Source organism: Geotrypetes seraphini, chromosome 3 (genome assembly GCF_902459505.1).
Source record: "Geotrypetes seraphini chromosome 3, aGeoSer1.1, whole genome shotgun sequence".
Lineage (NCBI taxonomy): Eukaryota > Metazoa > Chordata > Amphibia > Gymnophiona > Dermophiidae > Geotrypetes > Geotrypetes seraphini.
This window is the reverse complement of record NC_047086.1, coordinates 366,895,042-366,919,326: the sequence shown is the minus strand read 5'-3', so window position 1 is coordinate 366,919,326 and position 24,285 is coordinate 366,895,042. Positions and strand designations below refer to the sequence as shown.

The 24,285-nt window shown below is 40.1% G+C and overlaps 1 protein-coding gene across 9 annotated transcripts in view; it reads right to left on the bottom strand.

The window, feature by feature from the left end:
• AFDN (afadin, adherens junction formation factor) overlaps positions 1–24,285 on the bottom strand; it is a 350,456-nt gene that overhangs the window by 76,671 nt on the left and 249,500 nt on the right. For all 9 annotated transcript variants that reach the window (XM_033938337.1, XM_033938335.1, XM_033938342.1 and 6 more), the window contains 4 exons: positions 22,810–22,896; positions 18,739–18,804; positions 18,534–18,607; positions 11,152–11,270 (listed from right to left, as the gene is read on the bottom strand). In XM_033938337.1, coding sequence (XP_033794228.1) covers positions 11,152–11,270; positions 18,534–18,607; positions 18,739–18,804; positions 22,810–22,896 — 346 coding nt within the window. The remainder of the gene's footprint in view (positions 1–11,151; positions 11,271–18,533; positions 18,608–18,738; positions 18,805–22,809; positions 22,897–24,285) is intronic.

The following is a 24,285-nucleotide window of genomic DNA, read 5'->3' as shown; positions in this document are numbered from 1 at the left end:
CCTCCCCTCTATGTGTGTCACTCAAAAATTATTAAAAAGAAGAAAAGAAGAAGAAAAATTCTATTGTTTATTCATTGCAATATTTTGTCAACGGCCCCCATATTTTTATAAATTTAGTATATGTCCCTCTTTGTATTGCTATTACTCTTTCCATTTTGTATATATGACAAATTGTATTCCACCAAAATGTATAATTAGGTTTTTATAATTCTTCCAGTTGTTAGTTATATGTTGAATGGCAACTTCTGTCATAATTAATAAAAGCTTGTTATTTTCTGGTGTAATTTGACTTTTTTTCCTCATCATCATTCCAAATAATATTGTATCATATGATATTGATATATGATTTTCCATCAATTTATTAATTTGTGGCCAAATTGAATTCCAAAAAGTTTTAATGTAGGGACAATGATATAATAAGTGATCTAATGTCCCTGGTTCTAGATTACAGTGCCAGCATTTATTAGACTTAGAACTGTCTAATTTTTGTAAACGTGTAGGGGTCCAAAAAGCTCTATGTAATAAAAAGAACCAAGTTTGTCTCATAGATGCTGACACTGTACATCTCATTCTCCAAGACCAAATTAGTGGCCATTGAGATGCATTAATTTGATGCTTAATCTCAATGCTCCAAATATCTCTTAGACCATTTTTTGGTTTTTTATTCAAATATCCAGATATTAATTTATACCACAATGCGGCTTGATGTCCTAGGAAGTCTGCTTGAAAGCATAAGAACTTTAAACTATATTGATTATTCAATGTTTTCCATTCAGGGAACCCAACCTGAATGGCCTGCTTCAATTGCAACCATTTAAAACTTTGTGTTTTACTAAGACCAAATCTATGTTGCAATTGTGGAAAATCCAGCAGTTTACCTTCTGAAATAACATCATCTAGAGATCTAATGCCTGCACTAATCCAGTTCTTCCAAAGGATTTGAGCTCCGCCAATTTTGATCTTGGAGTTTATCCATATAGATTGATTAGTTGATTTATTTATTGGAATAGGTGTTAATTTACTTATAAATCTCAATGTTTTCCAAGTATCCATTAAAATTTTATTTTCTCTGTATCTTCTAGGCATGTTAATACTTGGAAGATGAACTAAATTTAGGGGAAACATAAGGCGCCATTCCAAATATAACCAATCCGGTGTATTATCTATAAGTTCTGGGAGGATCCAATACATACCCTGACGTAGAATATAGGCTTGATGGTACCTATAAAAATTTGGAAAATTTACCCCTCCCTCCTTAATTGATTTTTGCAAAGTTACTAAGGCTATTCTAGGTGTTTTACCAAGCCAAAGAAATTTTGTTAAAATACTATTAAGCTTTTTATAAAAGGACCCCTGAAAGTAAATAGGTATCATACTCATTTGGTAGCAAACTACAGGCAAAATCATCATTTTAATAGTTTGAACTCTCCCCCACCAAGAAATATGTAAGGGGTTCCATTGCTCACATAACTCCGTAACTTTTTTTAATACAAATTTTTCATTTTCTTTTACGGTATCTTCAATTGTATTTTTAACTTGAATGCCAAGATATTTAAATCCTTCTTCTTTCCATATGAACGGAAAATCGTCAAATAATCCTTTTACACAATGAACATTTAAGGGTATAATTTCAGATTTATTCCAATTAATTTTATAACCTGAAAATTTACCAAACTTATCAATTAATTCCAATAAAGAAGATAAGGTAGATTCTGGATTTTTCAAATAAAGCAAAATATCATCAGCATAAGCCGAAATTTTATATTCCATATCTGAATATGAAATGCCCTGTATCTCCCCCGCTTGTTGTATTGCTAACAATAAGGGTTCTAATATAATATCAAATAACAAAGGAGATAAAGGACAACCCTGTCTAACTCCCCTCCGCAATTGAAATCCATCAGATATCATATTATTAATATTTAATCTTGCAATCGGGAAGCTATACAAAGTTTTTACCATTTGTATAAATCCAGAACCTATACCAAACCATTCTAAAGCTTGATACATAAAATTCCATTCTACCCTATCAAACGCTTTTTCTGCATCCAAGGAAACTGTAAAAGTTGGTTCATCTATTTTTTTTGATAAATTTAACATATGAAATAATAATCTAGAGTTATTAGAGGAATGTCTTTTAGCAACGAAACCCGTCTGATGCATATCTATAATATGTGGGAGAGCTTTGGCTAATCTTAAAGCCAAAATTTTCGCCAAAAGTTTATTATCCACATTTATTAAAGATATAGGCCTGTAGTTCGAAACCAAAGTAGGATCTTTATTTGGCTTAGGCAAAACAATTATTATTGATTCAGCCATAGTACCTTTAATATCACCTTTTATAAGTTGTGTTTGATATAAATTTAGTAAATGTGGGGAAAGGATATTTTGAAATGTTTTATAAAATTCTACTGTATAACCATCACCACCTGGAGCGGATCCAACTCTAAGAGATCTCAATGCTGTTTCTAATTCTTTTAATGATATAGGTTCATCTAAACTCCGTTTTATATGATCAGGAACCTTAGGTCCATTAATTAAATCTAAAAAATTTTTACCATCTTTTTGTCTCTCCAAATAAGGCTCAGAGGAATACAGATCTTTATAAAATTTAAGAAATTGTTTTAAAATTATATCTGTTTGATTTGTTATTATACCATTATCATCTTTTATCCCATTAACATTAGTTCTTCTTTTTTTTGCTTTAAGATAATTTGCCAATAATCTCCCCGCCTTATTAGAATTTCCATAATACACTGCTTGTTTGGAAAACAAATCCCTTCTTATCATTTTCGAAGTTAATTCATTATATTTACCTTTTGCTTTCAAAAGAGCTTGCAATATCTCATTTTCCCATTTGTTTATCAATTTAGCTTCTAATATTTTAATTTCTTTTTCTAATTCTATATATTGCATTTTATTCTGTTTCCTAATAAAAGCTGAATATGATATAATATTACCCCTCATAGTTGCTTTAAATGCATCCCATACATTCTCAAAAGATGTATCCTCCACTAAATTGATTCGAAAGAAATCATTAATTTGTGTTTTAAAATTTTCTAAAAATTTATCATCCACAAGCAGTGCATTATCAAATCTCCAAAGAGATCTACCCTTTTCCAAATTATCCAATTGTAATTCTATCCATATTCCTGCATGATCTGAAATAATAATAGGATCTATGGTAGCTTTAATCACCTGTTGCACTTTATTTGTTGAAACAAAAATATAATCTATTCTTGAAAATGATTTATGAACCTGTGAACAAAATGAAAACTCCTGATCATTAAAATGAAGAATACGCCATATATCCTTCAGATCGCATGATTGAGCCAAATTATCTAAACCTAAAGATTTTATACTTTTACTTGGTTTTTTATCCAATAATGGATCCATTACAGCATTAAAATCTCCAGCCACCACTAAATTAGAAGTAGCCAGTGGTAATAACATATTTTGTAATTTTTTAAAAAATTCTGATTGATTCGAATTAGGGGCATATATATTAAACAACGTCAGGGCATTATTTCCCATACCTATATCAACATGTATCCATCTTCCATGTGGGTCTGAATTTATTACCTTAATCTTGGCCATACATTTTTTATTTATAAGAATTGCTACCCCTGCTTTTTTACCCTCTGCTGGAGCAAAAAAACTTTCTTTTACCCACCCACCCGTTAATTTTTGTGATTCTTTTGTATTAAGATGAGTCTCTTGCAGACAGTAAATATCCGCATTTTGCTTTTTTAAGAATGCTAATACCTTTTTTCTTTTAATTACATGATTCAGGCCATTGACATTAATAGAGTATATCTTAAGACATTGTATATTTTAAAGCTTATCAATATAATCTTCTTCCCCTTTTCTTTCATATTTAGAATCCAAAAAATGTTTTTCATGACACACATATTTACCCCTAAAGTATCTAATCCCTTGTTTATATTTTCCTTAATCATTCTAGTAAATACTCTCCTTTTCCCTCCCTTTCCCACCCAATACAATGGCTGCTTAAGGATACACATTGGAACTGTAACCCGAACATTCTCCTCCCCTCTAGGCAATCAATATTCAATCAAATTCCCCTTCTATCTATCTATATTAACCTTTAATATCTTTAGTCATTTTTTCATAACATTTCATTAATGTATCTTTATCCATTTAACAGTTTTTAATTTATATTTCCTTAGTATTATTATTTACATCATAAAATTTTATCTTAAACATATATTTAGTATGTTATTAATATTTTTCCTATATCTTGCTCTTTCTCTCTTATATATTTTTATTGTCTTTTCTTTATATCATTTTTTTCTTTCTTCAGATATTTCAATATTTCATACTTTTATAATTTTTCATAAAGTCATCAAAACCCATCTTAATGTTTTATGTTAAAATATCATAGGTTCTGGTTTAGAAAGAAAAGCTTTTAGTTTTTCTGGATCCTCGAAATACAAGGATTTATCTCCAGATGATACTCTCATTTTTGCCGGATAATATAGACCGTATTTAAAACCCTTTTCTTTTAGTTGAGGTCTCATGTCTAATAGTCTCTTTCTTTTATTTGCTGTGTTTTTAGCAAAGTCCGGCAAAAACCATATTCTGGATCCTTTATAATTTAGATTTTTGTCTTTCTTTGCAGCATTTAATATTTCTAATGCTTGTTGGTATCTAAGCATTTTGAAAATTAGTGGTCTTGGCCTGCCTTTATTTTCTACATTTTTAACTGGGATCCTATGCGCCCTTTCTATTTCTAGTGGTTGTTTCAAGTCCAGTTGTAATATTTTTGGAATTAAGTTTTCTAGAAAAAGTATAGCATTCTTTCCTTCTAAATTTTCTTGTATTCCAAAAAGTTTAATGTTTTTCCTTCTTCCTCGATTCTCATAGTCTTCCAGTTGATCTTTCAATTTATTCAATTCCAGACTATCATTTTTGCATCTGTTTGCTTCACTTTCTATGACCTCCATTTTAGATTCTAATTCAGTTGTTCTTTTGTTATTACTTTCCATTTGTCTGTGAATGTTTAATATTTCTTCCTTCATTTCAGACATATTGGTTACAGTTTCCTTAAGCATTTGTTTAATTTGTCTTAGTTCTTCCATAACTTCTGCTTTACTCAATATGTCAGGTTCTTCAGCAGGAAGTGGGATCTTGCTTGGTGTTATTTGATCCTGTTTTTGTCTTTTTGCTGACATGCCAGCCTCATTTTTGTTTTGTCTGATGCTTGCCATGTTGTTGTTTTCCTTTTTCTTAGGTTTTATTTCTTTATAGTTGTTAGCAGACACAAAATTCTTTTTTCAGTCACAATTCCCAGTATTCAATAAGATTTTTTTCCACAACAGTGTATATTAGTTCGCCTTCGATGCTTTGCTATATGGAATTTTTGAATCCTTTCCTTCAGGTTTCCAGTTTAAATTCGTTGGAGAGTAGTTTCAATTGGTATTATTTTCACCAATTTTTTCACACTGTATAATAAGAGAAATCAGCTCCTTACCCTCAGGATTTCTCATCAAAATCTGCAGAGGAGGGCTATTTCAATCTTTCCTAATTTTAGATTGATAGGCACTGTTCTTCTCACCAAAATCAGTTTTTAAATTGAGGAGATTTTATCCTTTCCTTTTTCTTTGACAGGCTGCAGTCCTTTATCAAAGTCAGTAAGAACTTTTTTTTTTTTTATTTGTTGACTTATGTATTTTTCAATAAACTGCCTTCATTCTTTTCAGTGTCTTATTTTCATATCACAAATAAAAAATTGGCTTCAGGCAATTAGTTGATCTCCCAGGGCTCCGACTGGCTGTAGAGGGCTGCCTCAAATCGCCTCAGCTCAGGGATTTAACTGACAACGGCCTCACATTAGAATCGGTCTTTCTTTTACTTTTTTTTTAGTCAGTTTAAATTTTTAACAGCCCTTCTCACTACCGTGCCGAATCAAATTTTTCTGTTCAATTGTCAGTCTTCACAAAAAGAAACCGGCGAAGGATAAAACTGATCTCCTCAACTCTCCACCCCTATGGCTCTGAATCAGCGCCGGCAGAATTCAAACCGCCACAGAAATCAACTGATAGCAGCCTCACAACAAGATCGGTTTTTTTTAAACTGTTAGTCAGTTTTCAGCACGGGGGAATAACAACACTTACTTAGGTTTGGCAGGTATAATATTAGGCTGGTGTCATTCACGCTAAGTTTTTTTTTATATATTCCTCGTCTCTCCAGCAAACATCCTCTTCAATCTCCTGCTGTCTCAGTAAAGAGAAAATTCGCCGATTCTTTGCCCTCAGGGTCTCTGTTCAGCGCGGGCAAGAGAGGTCTGCTTCAAACCGCCACAGCTCTATCCCTCTTTAATTCCTCTCGCTGCTAGTCTCTCTTTCTCAATGCCCAACTTTTAATTATTATTAAGTTGGTGTCATTCACTATGCCTCGCCTGACTTTCTTCCTTCAGGTTTTTTTTTCTCACAATTTCGGCAGCACTCCTTTTCTCTCGTGATCTTAAAATTTCATTTGAACTTTTTTTTCTTCTCTCCGTCTGCTCACAATATTGTTTCAGCACATAAGAGAAAGGTGCTCTTTAGGTTTTGCTTCAATTTCTTCATCTGACGCTTCCCTTCACAGTCAGAATCTCAACATCTCTTCGTTTCAGCACTAAGGAAAAACAGCACTCTGACCTCTCATCTCCCACTTTCTTAGACTTCAGATCAACTTCGGCACAAATTCAGCATCGTTAATAATTTTTTTTTTTTTTAAATCATCAAAAAGGGAACAATATTTTTATCTTCTATTGCCTAGATGAAGAGGAGCTTCGCGATCACACATCCATTCGTGTTAAGCCACGCCCCCCTATGCGATAGGATTTTTAAAATTTAAGGTACTGGCCAAATATGGTATCTCTGGTTTCTTTATGGATGTGCTGCTTGCACTCTATTATGACCCTCGGGTTACTATTTGTGTTACTATTAAATCCTCCCCCTTCTCTATTCAATGAAACACTCAGCAGGGGTGTCCCCTGTCTCTGCTACTTTTTGTTCTTACTCTAGACCCCCTTTACACAACCAGCACATCCATCCTAGATAAAATCGCCCCTTACATAAAAGCAAAAGCAATGCAAACAAACACAACAAATGGTTTGACGCCGAACTACTAAAAACGAAACAAACAGCTAGGCGACTAGAAAGAATTTGGAATAAAACAGGAAAACTGACGGGCCGGGTAGCCCTTTTTAATATGGTGCTCTTTCCCAAATGGTTATATCGCTTTCAGGTTTTACCTCTGCTGCTGTCCCATGCCCATAACATTCGTTTAACAAAAGAGCTACAGCGTTTTCTATGGTGTGGTAAGCGACCACGTATGCCCTTGCTACGGATGTGTCTGCCCAGGGATAGGGGGCGCTATGGTTTATTAAATGTACGTTGGTATGCTATGGCTTGTCAGATGAGACATTAATGATTGGTTTAGAGGAACATCTGATTTTTCTGCTACACCACTGGAGTTATCTTTGCTGGCTCCGTTCCATGTGAGCTATTTTCTACATGTGGCGGATCCGAGGATGCGTCCTTTGGTGTCTCACTATCCCATTTTTACGCCGGCCAGAAGGATATGGAGATGGGTCTGTAAAACAGCCAAATTGTCTTCTAAGGTGTCTTTATATTTGCCTATACAGGGCAATAGAGCTTTCCAGTCGGGCATGCAAAATGCCACCTTTATTAGGTGGCAAGCACAAGGTCTACAATATCTTTTTCACCTGTTTTCGGAGGAGGGGAGCCTGATCACATTTGCCGAGCTGCAACGAACTTTTGACCTACAGGCTAATGATCTCTTCGCCTATTACCAGATCCGTCACTATGTTCAGTCCCTCCCAGTGGCTGCCCTTACTGAAGTTTGCAGGGAGGCGCTTTCGGAACTCTTCAGCCCAACAGAGGATTCCTCTACGATTTCATATTGTGGGAATCCGGGATTGCCAACCAAGTACGAATCTGGATATATTAGCGTGTTGCCTGATCTGTAGTTCCGTGGCCTGCAGAGTTCGCATGCGCGCTTACCACGCATCTCTTTGTCTCGCAGCCGGCTTGCCGGCTCCGGCCAGACAAAGTTCATTTTTTGGTTCAAAGCCTCAGCCACGGCTCCTCTATCAAACCTCACCAGACGTGCCAGAGTAAATCAGGGCAGTAGAAGGCCCCGAAGCAACGTGTGTAGAATGCTGCACACGCTGCTGGAATCGGCAGGTTTGTCGGGACCGCAGCAAGGGAAGGGGGGGGGCAGTAAGGGAGCTGGCCAGACCTCGGGAAGAGAAAGGGGAGGTAGGGGAAACGCTGCTTCTGCACAGGGAAGTGGTGTGGGGGGAGGGAAATGGAGGGGGAGGGAATGCTGCTGCATGGCTGCTGCAAAGGGAAATGGAGGGGGAGGGAATACTGCTGTGGCTGCTGCACAGGGAAGTGGGAGGAGAGAAATGCTGCTGCATAGGAGGCAGGGAGAGAGACAGATAGATAGATAGAAAGAAAGACAGACAGCGGGAGGAAGGGAGACAGAAAGAAAAGAAGAAAGACACAGGGGCAGGGAGAGACACAGAAAGGCAGACAGACAAAGGGGGCCAGGGAGAGAGATAGACAGAAAGAAAAACAGCGGGAGGGAAAGAGAGAGACAGAAATAAAGAGACATATATTCTAGCACCCGTTAATGTAATGGGCTAAAATACTAGTTAGACAATAAGATGATATAAAACGTATCCCTTCTAACCCCCACCCCCAAAAAAGTAACCCACCCTATCCTCCTTAAAAGAAACATATCAAAAAGAAAAAAGATGACAAAAAAAGAATCTTCTAACCCAATCACAGATTTAATTTATTAAGTATCATCAGACTGTGAGCTTTAGAGGAAAGCACATCTATATAGCATTTCCAAACAGACCAAAAGCGTTTTTCCATTTTAAAAGTCAGACAAGCTTCTCTAGCTTCAATGTCAACAATGCATCAAATTTTTCCATTGCTAGAAAGATGGTGGTGCATCCTGTACCACATGTAAAATATTCATTCTGCTCTCAAGCTGTATTTGTATTATTGGATTTTCAATAAAACAGAATTTGCTAAAGCAGCTTACAAAAATGGTTCAGACATAAAATGTTACAGGACCCAAAAAACTTACACACTAACAGAATAGCACAGAAATAAACATAACATACTGTATACCACCACACTTAGAAAGTGCATGGCTAATGTACATTTATTCTGGTCAAGCATTTGGCCAAAAATACTTTCTATAACTCATTTAAACAGTGGTATCTATCTCTTACAATCACTATTTTGCGTTCTTCGTGCCCAGATATCTCGATCCCAAAGTACTTTAAAAATATTTGACACTAAAATTGCTCTGGCTATCCATCATATTGCCTGCAATTGGAAAGATAACTCCAATCTCAATTTTCACGAATGGTGGAATCACTTGTGTATGATTAGGAAAAATGAAGAAATGATAGCTTTCAAATTTAATAAGATTGTTAATTTCAATCAGAAATGGGCCCCACTAAATGATTTTTGTAGAAACATATTATAGTTAAACTAGTCTTTAAGCCCGTTACATTAACAGGTGCTAGAATAGATGTGTCTGTCTGTCTGTCTGTGTTTCTTTATCTCTCTCTCCTTGGCTGCTGTCTGTATCCTTCTGTTCCCCCCCCCCCCCCGAGCAAAGCTGTCTGCCCCCAGGACACACACCTTCCGCCCCCAAAGCAGCCCCCTTTCCCTCTCCCTGTCTCTCCATGGCCCCTTCTGTCTCCCCCCAGCACACCCCTCCCCCACAAAGCAGCCCCCTTTCCCTCTCCCTGTCTCTCCATGGCCCCTTCTGTCTTCCCCCCAGAGAAAAGCTGTCCCCAGCACACCTCCCCCCCAAAGGAGCCCCCTTTCCCTCTCCCTATCCATGGCCCCTTCTGTCTCCCCCCAGCACACCTCTCCCCCAAAAGCAGCCCCCTTTCCCTTTCCCTCTCCCCCTGGCTCCCGGTATTGATCCCCTTCTTATCGTCTCCTCCATCCCGGCGTCTTCTGGCCTGCTCCTCTTCAAAGCAGCCTGCGATCGTAGTGGCCGGCTTTAGCGAACCTCACAGGCTGCTCTCCAACTCGGTAGCACGTTCCCTCTGACGCAATCCCGTGCGTCAGAGGGAGCGTGCTACTGAAGCTGGAGAGCGGCCTGTGAGGTTCTTTAAAGCCAGCCACAATCGCAGGCTGCTCTGATAGAGGATCAGCGGCGGCGAGTGAGGTGACACGGCGAGGATGTGGGCAGGCAGCGAGTGAGAGGCAGCGGTGAGTGAGGGCAGGCGGTGACGCGCCGAGGCAGGGAAAGAGCACAGTCGCGCGCCTTCAGCCCCTGCATGCGCCATGAGGTTAGAATGTTGCCACAGAAACACACCTCACGGCGCCACACCGCACGAATTTTCGAGAGTGCATGCGTGCTCTAGCATTTTATTATATATGATGAGACTCCTTTGTTTCTGATTAAAGATTCTGCAACTTGTGTGTATTTTTGTTTTAGTTTCTTTACTTTAGTTTATTAGTATATGTTCCATTTTATGTATAAATTTGTATTAAATTATTTGATTTCCTTTGTTTTTGATTGATATGTGTAATTTATGTATAAGATGTATTATTTGAAAAAGTTAATAAAAATTATATATATATAAAAAAAGAAGAAAGTACATGGCTGCATTTCTTTTTATTTATTTATTGAATTTTTTCAAATTATGTAACAAGCACTTCTGTACTTGAATACAGATTTACATCATTAATCAAGAAACTTAATAAACCTAACATCCCTAACAGTAATGCTAGGAAAAGAAAAAGTAAAAATTAATTTAATCCACAAACCATGGCTGCATTTCTTAATCACTTAGTTTTGTTCTTCTATTTTCAGTAGATTTTATTTTAGGAGTTGTTTGTTGTTGTTTTTTAAATATTTCTAACCTGCCCATAGCTACTTACAGTATAATTTGTTAATCTTTTCACTCCTTTAAGGTTATGTGCCTATTTTCAAACAAACTACAAGACAGTTATGCTATACTTATTTCCACATATAGTAAATCAGTCTTGTCTCTTTCAAATAGATCAATACAAAAGTAAAGAATTATGTAGATTGCATAATTTACAAGTATCTATAAATAAGCAGATTTATTTTTACCTCTTTGCATCATAGGTGATGGTTGATTAAGCAAGGTGGCCAAACCATGATAAATTGCTCCTTGTTTTGCTACTTCAAGGGTTACCACAGATCCTGTTCTGGTCATTAATTCTGCCGCCCTGTAACAAGTTACAGAAACTTAAGGAATCTAACCACACTGTAGTTTCACATTTCTGCTTTTCTTTGTCATCACACCAAAAGTCAGCATTCAAATCTCAGCTTTTTCCCAGAAAAACTGCTACAAACTAGCTCTTGTTTATTGACAACAGTGGAATTTCAAAAAAAGCCACTACAGATAAGAAACCCCACTAATGTATTAACATCAGTACCACACTACTTCCACTAAATGCAGGATGATTTGATAAAGATTATCAATTTGTTTAAAGAAGAAACTTTGTAATTGCTATATATTGGGGTTCCTGTTACAACATTGTTTTGAAGTTGGTAAAAGGGCTGGCAGCAGCCCTAAGTTCAATTCTTGGATGGGGTTAGGAAGCTGCAGTCAGTGCCCACAGTTCCAAGGAGAAGGGTGCATGCACATATGTATTAGGTTAGGTAGGGAGTTGACAACTATACACTTCTTAGCCAAGGGTTTCACTTCAGTGGTCAGAACAAAGGGTGGTAAAAGGGACATAAGTAGGGTGAACGTCCAAAAGACTCAAAGCCACTAGAACTGAATATACAGGTAAAAGTGAAAGAATTAAAAAAAAAAAAAAAAAAACTTTCCTCTGAAAAGAAAGCAAATAGCTCAATTTTTCTTTAGCTTCTGTCACTGAAAACAAATACTTGTTAATAAATTATGACAAAAAGAAACATCCTCTTAATGTCAATTTTACATTAGTGTCCACAATACCATGTTTTCAGTCACCTTTCTTCTATACATAGTTCTGATTTACAGCAATGGTTTAGACACCCAAGTGAAAAGAAGCTGACACAACCTCCAAGAGTTACAAAACTAAACGATATCTTTATGCAAATTTAAAGCATAATATATTTTGTGTGTTGATTTTAACAGATGGAAAATAAACAATTTGTACATTCTTACAGGTTTTTTTTTTCTCTCAAGTTAATAAGTATAAATCTTTTTGACTTGTTAAGCCTTCATTAAATCAGGTAAAGACAAGTCTCGCTTGTAATTTAAATTTCCAAATTTATATTCTTCATTTTTCAGTTTTTTCAATAGTACTAAACTGATTACAACATTTCTGTCTGCTTTAAATAACCACAGGTCACTCCGATCAGCTTTGAGAGCATTTGAAAAATGAAGATAAAATCACACTTACAGAACAAAAAAAATCTCTAAATGGAGCTGCTGTTGAAATCAGGTAAGAAAAATTTCTGAGAGAAGTCAAAAATTGGTCAGATCTGCAAAACTCACTCAAAGATCACTGCAAATGACCTGCCAAAGATTTTAATTGACACTTTGATGGAGAATTCAGTAGATGAAACCTAAGCACAGTACCAGACAAAGCTTTGGGTTCTGGCCCAGAAATATAATAAAAAATTTAAATTAAATCAGTAATTTAAAGAAAGGGTAATGTTGGGCAGACTAGATGGACCATTCAGGTCTTTATCTGCCGTCATCTACTATGTTACTATGTATGTTACTATAGTAGCTGTCCACTGGCATCTGCAACACAGACTTTGTAGTTTACTGCTTTATTTGTCCCTGTAAGAAATTGTATATAGGACAAACATATAGACAATTTTGTAAAAGAGTAAATGAACATCGCAGTGCTTTTATGAAAGGCTTGACCAATGCTCCTATGGTGTCACATTGTGTTCAGCACGATCATATATTTGATGATTTACGATGCTTTGTCATAGATCATATTAAGTACTGTATAACTGAAATGGGTTGGAACCTCTACAATGTAGACAACAGAACAAAAATACACAGGTTCCACATGCAATTGCAATAATCTTTCACCAAGAGGAAAAGACCTCAGAAACTTACTCACGTAGATGTTAGCAGTTTTCCTTTTTTATTAGTGACCTTGGACGTTGTCACACTGTATACGTCAATCCCCCAGGAAGACGCCTTACAAGTACTCAAGGATATTTTTTTTTTTTTTTTTTTTATTATTTAATATTTATTGAATTTTTCAATATAATCAAGCATAAAACTTGTACAGAAAGGAAATTCAGCATGAAATTAATACAATTGAAAAGATATATAAAAGAATATCAAATATAAGCATAAATTTCTACTCAAGTCCTCAATCAGATCCAAGAGGGGTAATAGGCGAATCAAAGTAATTATATTTAAACCAAGCAATAACTAGTTGAATGAGATTAAAGCACCCTTTCTTAAACTAAGCACTTTCTTTCTCCAGAGATGCAGTTGAGAGAAAGGTTGTCAGTTGAGATGGCTCAAAGAAAACATATTTATGAGAATGATAATTAATAACACATTTACATGGATGTCGCAAGTAAAAGGTCGCCCCCAGAGATATAACACCAGGTTTCCTTAACAAAAATTCTCGTCTCCTTCTCTGTGTATCCCTAGCCAAATCTGGGAACATCTGAATTTTACAACCTAAAAATTCTTTGTGTTTATTTTTAAAGAAGAGTCTCAGCAACCAGTTTTTATCTGGTGCGAGAGCTACTGTCAAAAGTAAAGTGGCAGGGGTCACCAATTCTCTATCAGACATTTCCAAAATATTAGATATGTTCATTAAGTCAGGTCCCATTTTCTGTTGTTGTTGGTCTTGAGTTTTATTTGGAAGGTAATAGACCTGCGTAAATGGTGGTAACGACTCTTCAGAAAGTTCCAATACTTCCGTCATATAACGTTTCAACATTTCCCTTGGGGCTATCATAGAAGCCCTAGGGAAATTTATCAGTCTGAGATTATTATTACGAGAGAAATTTTCCATTGCCTCCATCTTCCTTCTTAGGTTAGTATTGTCTTTAATTAATGTCTCAGTAATTTGTTGGGAGACTTTTAATTCTTGACAGACATTCTGTACTGAAGTTTTTGAGTCCTCAAGTCCAGTCTTTAAATTTTTTATCTCAATTTCATGATTATTAAGTTTCTTTTCTAATTGTTGTAGTTGTGGGTTTATAGATCTTGCCAAATTGGCCACAAGATCCCACAGAGAATCTAATGTAACCTCTCGGGGCTTCTCAATTTGAAAAGGTTGTAAAGGTTGTAATTTTAATTTGGTTAGCTCACCCTCTGGCAGCGTGTCTCCTACGGCAGTCTGTCGAATTCTCTCATCCCCCACTGCTTCCTCCTCAGTCTCCTCGCTCAGACTCCTCTGCACCGGCAGGGAGTCCTGCCACACAGTTCCCCCGTTGTTCTCCTTAGCCTCCGGGAGGAGGTGAACTCCGACCTCAGGAAGTACCTCCTCTCGCGGGGAACTGGTTGACTGAGGGCGTGGGGGAGGTGCCCTTACTTCGGGGCTCAACGATGTCTCCGGCCCCATGGAGAGCGACACAGATGCGCCTCCACCATGCGTCTCCCGCGGGGAACTCCCCGAAGCTGTCGGCGTGCCCTGCATTCTCCTCATCAGTTCCTCGATGTTTCCGAAGACGGCCGTTCTGGAGCGCTGCGAGGCTCCAGCAGCGCTGCGTCCCCTCCTCTTCGGCATTATAACAGGTAAATAGTTGCAGTAGACAAAGATATTTTAAGGAGCTTCAGGGAGAGTGAAGCTCAAACAACTCCTCGTGCGGCCATCTTGGATTATTTATGACTCAAGGATATTTTTGATGGCAGGACCAGACCCCATTCCATACCCACGGATTTCTTGTCATCTTTGGCAAGAATTACGATGAAAGAAAATTTTTTCATGTTTGATGGCATTTTTTATAAACAAAGATCTGGAGTGACAATGGGGGCGACTTTTGCCCCTTCGGTCGCTAATTTATATATGGCCAAGTTTGAACAGACTTGGTTAGAGTGTTCTCCTTTCCAAAGCAGAATTGCTCATTGGTTCCAGTATATTGATGATATCTTCATGCTGTGGAGTGGCACGGAACGAGAATTGCATCAGTTCCATGCATGGTTAAATTCTTGTGATAACTGCATTGAATTCACTATGAAGTTTTCACCGTCCTCAGTTGTTTATTTGGACGTTATTGTTATTCAATTGGATGATTCTTTTGCCACGGATTTACATGTTAAACCAACTAACAGAAATACCATTTTAGAGTACACTAGTTGCCATCCAGTTGCGTTAAGGAATAATCTCCCTTTTTCTCAATTCCTTCGAATTAAGAGGAATTGTTCGACAAGGAGTAGGTATAAGATCCAAGCTCAACATTTCTGTGATAAACTAAGTAACCGCGGATATCCGCAGCATGTTTTAAGATCTGCACAGAAACGAGCCAAGTATTACAACTGTGATTTATTGTTAGCAAGCAATAAATCCGGTGACAGTAAGGATTCAAACTTGCGTTGTAAGGTTTACAGTGCATGGAAGTATTCCGGCTAACATCCTGAAGAAAAATTGGAAGATCATACAAACTTTACCGATTTTTCATGATGTTCCTTTAAGGATTGCTTTCACTCGAGACAAAAATCTGAAAGACATCTTGAGCCCTTCCATGTACCGCACTACCTCAGTGGATAGAACCAAGTCTCCACGGGGCTTTTTCAAGTGTGGTTCATGCAGTATCTGTGCTGTCACTGTACAAGGATCTACATTCACGAATCCTGTCGACAATAGGATATATCATATGCAACATTTCATGACTTGCAACTCAGAGTTTGTAGTGTACGCTATTATCTGTCCATGTGCAAAAGTATACATCGGTAAAACAATACATCCATTTAGGATTAGGATGTGTGAGCATCGATCCAACTTGAAGTTAAAGAAAATCAGTGCCCCCATAGTAGAACATTGTCTTGAATTTAAACATGAATTCCATCAGTTAAGATGTGTGTGTATTGATCATGAAAGTAAACACGAACGGGGAGGTGATCGTCATACTAAACTCTTGCAGAGGGAAGCGAGATGGACATTTCAGCTTAAATCCATGAAACCCGTGGGTTTAAACAGCAATATCGGCTGGCACTCTTTTTTCTAACTTAGTATGTGACGTCATTCTGAGTCCCTTTAAGTACGCATGCGTGGCGTTCTAGAGGTACCGGCACCATTTTTTGATGTGCTAGCAAGTTCAGACTGAATGCAGTGAGTACTACTTCGCGTAAATATTGAGACAATTGTATTTCAGATGTATCTAAATGATAGAATGTTATGCAAGCACTTGTCTTTTTTCTTTTTTGCTTTTCAGCTATCAAAAAAGTCCCCCGACGAAGCCAATAACATGGCGAAACGGGTCCCGTCGGGCTCTTATCAGTAATTCAAGATAAGTGCATTATATTACTAATCATAAATACCGATTACAAGATATGTGTTAAGTACACAATCGCATAATAAAAATTTTTCCCATCGGTCACAAGAGGTTTTTAAGACCAATGATAGAGAACCTGTCCTGCTGAGTTACCATTGTCAGAATTGAATATTCTTTATGGTGCAGGCTTCTGAGGTCTTTTCCTCTTGGTGAAAGATTATTGCAATTGCATGTGGAACCTGTGTATTTTTGTTCTGTTGTATAGATCATATTAAGGCAAATCAACGTGGAGGGAATAGAAAGCAAAGGCTTTTGCAGCGGGAACAACGTTGGATTTTTAACCTTAATTCAGTACATCCTTATGGACTAAATGCCTCTGTTGATTGGGTCTATTTTTATTGATTCATCAATACATTGTTTGAGTCTTTAAATTTATCCATTTACTTATATCATTGGAATTATCTTTAGTATTGCTTCAAATATTATGGCACCAGTTGTCTTATGCTGGCCTTTTAATGAAAACTGATCTGGGTGAGCTGATCACATGATAACAATGACGTGGTCAGCTCTCACTACATTGATTTAAAGTACGCTGGGGCGCCATTTTTTTTACCTTACCCCACAGACTCGATGTGTTGATAACACTCCAGGCAAGTTTTTGAATTTATAAATACTTTATCTATGAATGAAGATTTCTGTTTTGCAAATTTTTGTGCTTTTCTCTGTAGAGCCCTGAAGAAATGATCAGTAGATCATGAAACGCTGGCCACTGTCAGCTCATTGACTCAGAGAAAGTAGCAGTCACGGCAGTTAAAAGATAAGTGCTTTGTTTTTTCAAGCATGCCTTGGGAGGGGGGGGTTTCGCCAATGATAGAAAGCTGAAAGGGAGCTAATGAACAATTTAAGCTCTTCTTTCTAGTTTCAAAGCAACGTCAGCTTTGTAACATCTGAGGCGTTTCCCCCTATTGAGTTTTACTGGCTTGAAGTTAGACTGTAGTTATATGCTCACGAGGGGTATTGAGCATTTTCCACCAGTGTGTATTCAAACTGGAAATTTTGTTTTGTTTGACTGTGGACAGAGTATAACATTATATAACTATGATTTGCATGGGAAAGATGTCAGAAGGAAACCTTTTCAAAGACCTCATCATAAAAGTTATTGTCGGAAGCAGGGGTCTACAAATCCAGTCCTTGAGTTTCACAACTCAGTCTGGTTTTCAGAGGAAAGATCCATTGAAGAATCCATGAAAGCTCCCGCGGCCAAGGACTCTGCCATGGGATATAGGCCATAGTTTGTGACCCAAGAATTCTGGCCCAACAACCTAAAAAAGGAAGAAACTTCACTCTGCTGTACCAATCCATCTACCATCTGATAGAGGCAATCATGACAAATTTTGTTGTGCAGCGAAATAATTGTTTTGGCACTGCTGCCTGCATCGGGGGTTCAATTTCCTTCCAATCTAAAGCTGAGAACAATCAACTGTTTCACTGCACAACAAAATTGATGCAAGGAGCAGATACATGCTTTTTTGGTGTTAGAATTAAGAATCAACAAGCGAGAATCAACTGGGCAGCCAAACATTTGATTGCGTTCAATTTTAGATTGGAAGGAAATTGCTGAAACATAGCCCATGTTGGGTCATTCCCCTTGCTTAGGGTTACCATATGGCTCCAGAAAAAGGAGGACAGATTGAGACATCCGGGTTTTACTTCTATTGAAAGCAATGGAAGTAAAACTCAGATGACTCAATCCGTCCTCCTTTTTGAGGAGCCATACGCTGCACTAATTGAAAGGTGCTTCATTAATAAACATATTTGACCTTTGGGACTGCTTAGCTTGGACTGTTTTTTGTTGTTTTTTTTTAAACTTCAATTGTTTTGTTGTTTGCAAAATACCTGTTAGGAAATCCTTCCATTGTTTTTGGTTTGTTTAATTTTGTACCACATAGATTGTGTCAGCTACTGTTCACTTAAAGTTGATCAGGAATACCTAAACCTTTGCACACAACTGTACAAATTTATATTCTACTTAAGACACACTATATCTGGCACAGGTACTAGTGCATATGACAAGAATTTACCTTTCTTGGGACAGTCCCACCAAACTTCGGCCATCTACACTAAGTAATTGATCTCCAGCTGCTAAACGGCCATCCTATTCATACAAACAAGAGGAAAGTTTTACACTGGCTGCTTACATCAAATATGATTGGAAGGTACTTTTTTTAATCATAGCTTTAAAACCACAGCTTTCAAGAGTGATCATTATCTTAAAATATTACAAACCACTTCAGCAGCTCCTCCTTTCACCACTGATTTGATATAGATACCCAACTTCTCCTGGCCTGCACCCTGAAAAATAAAAATTAAATTAACAAATCTATATTCCTCAAATAAAGCCGCTAGTGAATTTTTCTGAAGCCATAAACGTATCCCTCGATCTGTTCATTCAATTTTCCAGTTTTAAAGGTCCATCATCTTAATGTCCTGTTAAAACTCCTCCCTATCCTTACATCCATACTTTTGAAAAGGGTCTAAGAACTATTTTCTATAAACTGAGGTTTGCAAGGAGATTATATGACTTTTTGACCCCTGAAAAGCATTAGATTAACAGTTCAGAGTATTGTAAGGCCAAATCTGGATTACTGCAAATCCTTGTATCTAGATTTGCCAGCATATTAAAATTTATCTTATATTCCACAGCATACGTTCCAGATCAATGTAGATAACAATTAAGAAAGCTGGCCAGCAACCAGGAAGAAAAGAAAATTTTAACCTCGATAATCTTTTTTTCTGGTAGACACTCTATTCCTTGAACCTGTGGGTAGTCAATCCCTTCTCACAAGAATTCTTGTAGACAGCCTCATTAGCCTTCTTTTGCTCCACCTCCCATCCCTCTGGGCTGTCCTTGACTCTTTCACTGGAGAACTTGAGCTTCCATTCATTTTCATTACTTTCTAACCAATAGACCATATTGTGCTCTGTTAATGTTATTCACATCTACTGTAGTCTCCCTTAACCTTCTTTTTGTATTCTCTCTTGAGTTCTCTGTATACTCTGTTCTTTGTAGTTCCTCGTGGTATCACAGGTTCTTGACATTGTAAATCGCCTTGATCCTTTATAGGCATAGAGTGGTCTACAAATCCTAGATTAGATTAGAACCTAATCTTTTCTTCTAGTGCGACAGACACACTATTCCTGAACCTGTGGGACATATCAAAGCAGTCGCCTGAATTTAGGGAGGGACAGATAAGTCTGCTGTCAGAACTGAAGATCTGAATGAGGAGTCCCTTTTAGCCAAGTCCACCCTGTAAAACTTCTTGTATCCATTACAAACTATTAAAAAGAGTCACCAGATACCTTGTGCTACCAACCATTTACATCAAGCTTATGCAAGGAGTTTACTAAACTTTTCAACATCAGCTTTTGCCCCGAGGCATTTCCAAATGATAGACTGAAGTCCAGATTCTCAAAACTTTAATGCTGTTGCTAAACCAATGGTTTTTAGTGCTAAATAGACGCATTTTAGGGGTGGATTAGCAAAACGGATTATCTCTGTCAATAGCGAGCTTTGTAGCAGTCTCCAACAATGAAATGCAAATGGGCTCTTCAACATTAAAATGAGCCCTCCAGTGGATTCTTAAAAAATGCAGAGCTGTTTTCTAAAAGCAGCGTCACTTTTTGGTGACAAAAATAAGTGATTGGTCCAGGGGTGCCGGTCAGTGTCAAGAGACTGCTAGAAAGCGATGCAGCAGGAGAGATGCCCATTCTCTCCAGCTGCATTACAACACCCCTCCCCTGCAGTGGCGGCGAACCCCCCCCCCCAACTGGGCAGCAGGAGAAATGCTTGTTAAGCTCTCCTGTTAGTGCTGAGAAGGGTTTGGGGTATTTGACTACCGTATTTTCACGCATATAACACGCGCGTTATACGCGTTTTTACCTACCGCGCATACCCCTCGCGCGTTATATGCGTGAGCGCGGTATACAAAAGTTTTAAAACATAGTTCCCACCCCGCCCGACGCCCGATTCACCCTCCCAGCAGGACCACTCGCACCCCCACCCCGAACGACCACTCGCACGCGCTCCCACCCGCACCCGCATCCACGATCGGAGCAAGAGGGAGCCCAAGCCCTCTTGCCCGGCAGACTCCCCGACGTCCGATACATCCCCCCCCCCGGCAGGACCACTCGCACCCCCACCCCGAACGACCGCTCGCACGCGCTCCCACCCGCACCCGCATCCACGATCGGAGCAAGAGGGAGCCCAAGCCCTCTTGCCCGGCCGACTCCCCGACGTCCGATACATCCCCCCCCCCCCCCGGCAGGACCACTCGCACCCCCACCCCGAAGGACCGCCGACTTCCCGACAATATCAGGCCAGAAGGGAGCCCAAACCCTCCTGGCCACGGCGACCCCCTAACCCCACCCCGCACTACATTACGGGCAGGAGGGATCCCAGGCCCTCCTGCCCTCGACGCAAACCCCCCTCCCCCCCAACGACCGTCCCCCCCCAAGAACCTCCGACCGCCCCCCAGCCGACCCGCGATCCCCCTGGCGACCCCCACGACCCCCCCACCCCCCTTCCCCGTACCTTTGGTAGTTGGCCGGACAGACGGGAGCCAAACCCGCCTGTCCGGCAGGCAGCCAACGAAGGAATGAGGCCGGATTGGCCCATCCATCCTAAAGCTCCGCCTACTGGTGGGGCCTAAGGCGCGTGGGCCAATCAGAATAGGCCCTGGAGCCTTAGGTCCCACCTGGGGGCGCGGCCTGAGGCACATGGGCCCAACCCGACCATGTGCCTCAGGCCGCGCCCCCAGGTGGGACCTAAGGCTCCAGGGCCTATTCTGATTGGCCCACGCGCCTTAGGCCCCACCAGTAGGCGGAGCTTTAGGATGGATGGGCCAATCCGGCCTCATTCCTTCGTTGGCTGCCTGCCGGACAGGCGGGTTTGGCTCCCGTCTGTCCGGCCAACTACCAAAGGTACGGGGAAGGGGGGTGGGGGGGTCGTGGGGGTCGCCAGGGGGGTCGCGGGTCGGCTGGGGGGGCGGTCGGAGGTTCTTGGGGGGGGCGGTCGTTGGGGGGGAGGGGGGTTTGCGTCGAGGGCAGGAGGGCCTGGGATCCCTCCTGCCCGTAATGTAGTGCGGGGTGGGGTTAGGGGGTCGCCGTGGCCAGGAGGGTTTGGGCTCCCTTCTGGCCCAACTACCAAAGGTACGGGGAAGGGGGGTGGGGGGGTCGTGGGGGTCGCCAGGGTGGTCGCGGGTCGGCTGGGGGGGGCGGTCGTTGGGGGGAGGGGGGTTTGCGTCGAGGGCAGGAGGGCCTGGGATCCCTCCTGCCCTTAATGTAGTGCGGGGTGGGGTTAGGGGGTCGCCGTGGCCAGGAGGATTTGGGCTCCCTCCTGGCCCGATATTGTTGGGGAATCGGCGGTCCTTCGGGGGGAGGGATGTATCGGACGTCGGGGGGGGGGGGCATCAGGCTTTCAGGATGGGGACAGACCTTCAAGGGGGGACAGTGCACGGAAGTCAGGGGGGGGGAACGGAGAGTCGGGACAGCGCACGGAAAGTCAGGGCAGTGCACGGAAGTCAGGGGGGGGTGAACGGAGAGTCGGGACAGCGCACGGAAAGTCGGGGCAGTGCACGGAAGTCAGGGGGGGGTGAACGGAGAGTCGGGACAGCGCACGGAGAGGCGGGGCAGTGCACGGAAGTCAGGGGGGTGAACGGAGAGTCGGGCAGCATGCGCGGTATAATCGTGAGCGCGTTATACCAAAGTTTTTGTGCTTATCATCGTGATTTCTGCGCGCTATACACGTGTGCGCGTTTTATACGGGTGCGTGTTATTTGCGTGAAAATACGGTAGTTTGTTGGTGCCTTGACTTGTTAAGATTGTTTGACTTGTTGGGGGGAGGGATAGGAGGAATGATGGTGTATGTGGGTGCTGGAACCAGGAATAATAAATAAAAAAAAAGCAAAAGCAAATTCATGTAAACTGTTCTGAGCTACCCTGGGAGAACAGTATAGAAAATTGATTGATTGAACAAATAAATAAATAAATCTGCTGCCTTACAGATTTGGGCACAACATGGTGCTGTTCCCCCTTTCCCCTTATGTGTAGCTTTTTTAAAATTACTGCTTTCACTAAAAATGATGGCAAACAGATGTGCACTCCTGCTGCCTTTATACATATTTTACAAAAAGATTCCACATTTGAGACCTTGTAAAATTCAGGGTGAATTGTGCAAGTCTTGGCCTGGACATCAATTCCACTCTCTGCAGCCTATCTAAACGAGCTCTGAAAATTAAGTTTATGGCTCTTTTCTCATTTACAAAAATAATCAATCTCACCAAGTAAATTATCTCTTACCTTAGCAGCAACAATGCTCAGTCCCATTCCATTTTGCTTCTTTAATGTCACTGTGATTATTTCTGGATCTTTCCTTAGAGGCTGCGCCTACAGCATTCAAAATACGTAGTTAGTTGTACGGCTGGATTGCTATTAATGTACTCCAAATACTGTTTTCTTTGGGGGGGAAAAAGCAAATTTAGCATTTCTGAAGACACTGAAGAATAAAACCTGACTCACTTTCTTACAAAACACATCTTAGTTCTTTTTTTGGCTAAGATCAAGTATATGTTTTGAGTCATGAACTAAGGAATGTCTAATTCTTTGCCTTTTGGCTGAGACTAAGAACTAGTGTTAAGATGTCAAAAACAAATGTCTAGCAAATTGAAAACCATTTTTTTTTTTTTAAGCACAGGTAATTAAGCTTGGAATCTGTGTCCAGAGGACATTGTCAAGACAAGCAACATAGTGGGATTCAAAAAAGGACTGAAGGAGGCCAGCTAGGTAGGTGTTCTGTGAAAGGGTTTCCCTCTGATCCAGTGACTATCTTCTCCTAGGCTGAGCTGGCCCAGAAATCCTGGGTACCTTTGTAGCACCCAGAACCCTCAAAAGTCAGATAAAATTCCAAAAGTAAATAATCAGGTGCAGAGCAAATGAAAACACCTCTTCTCAGCTCATTTGCAGAAGGAAAAACCTTCCGCTGGGAGAAAACTGTGAAGCCCAGATCGTGAAACTCCTAAAATGCCTCTCGGAAATCAAAAACTGGATGACTCAAAAAATTGCAACTAAATACCTACAAAACGCTCCTTTGGATCCGCAAAGAACACTACAACCGCTATGCTGGGACCTGACAATCTTAACTGCGAAGGCCCAAGCACATAGCTTAGAAATACTCCTTGACTCCAATCTGTTGCTTTCCAACCATTTCTCTCAGGTGGTATCTTACTCATTTTACTACCTACATCAACTTTGAAAAATAAACTGCTTTTCTGAGTTTGACTTCACCCAACTACTCCATGCCTTAGTTTCTTCCCACATGGACTACTGCAACATCCTATTCAACAGTCTCACGTTGAACAACATACGTCTCCAGTGTGTACAAAAGTGGCAATCAGACTTTTAAAAAAACCTCCGTGTCCATGACCCTGTCTCCCAGGCTTTGTTGTCGGCTCATTGGCTGTGCATAGCCAAACGTTATGTCTTCAAGGACCTGATGCTAGCATTCAAATCCTTGCATGACATGGCACTGGGCTACATGATGGCAAAGCTTGCTCCGTACATACCAAACACGTCCCTCCACTCCCAGGATGAAATACACCTCCTGGTCATGCTCTTCAACTGCAAATGGTGTTCCTACTCCCACTTTATACCGAGCCACTGGACTTGACTGCCCCTGCAGATCAGATTCCTTGAAGGACTCCACAGCTTTAGGAAAGCAATAAAAACATACCTCTTCACCTAACTCCCCTGCCCATGATCGATGGATTACAAAGAAAT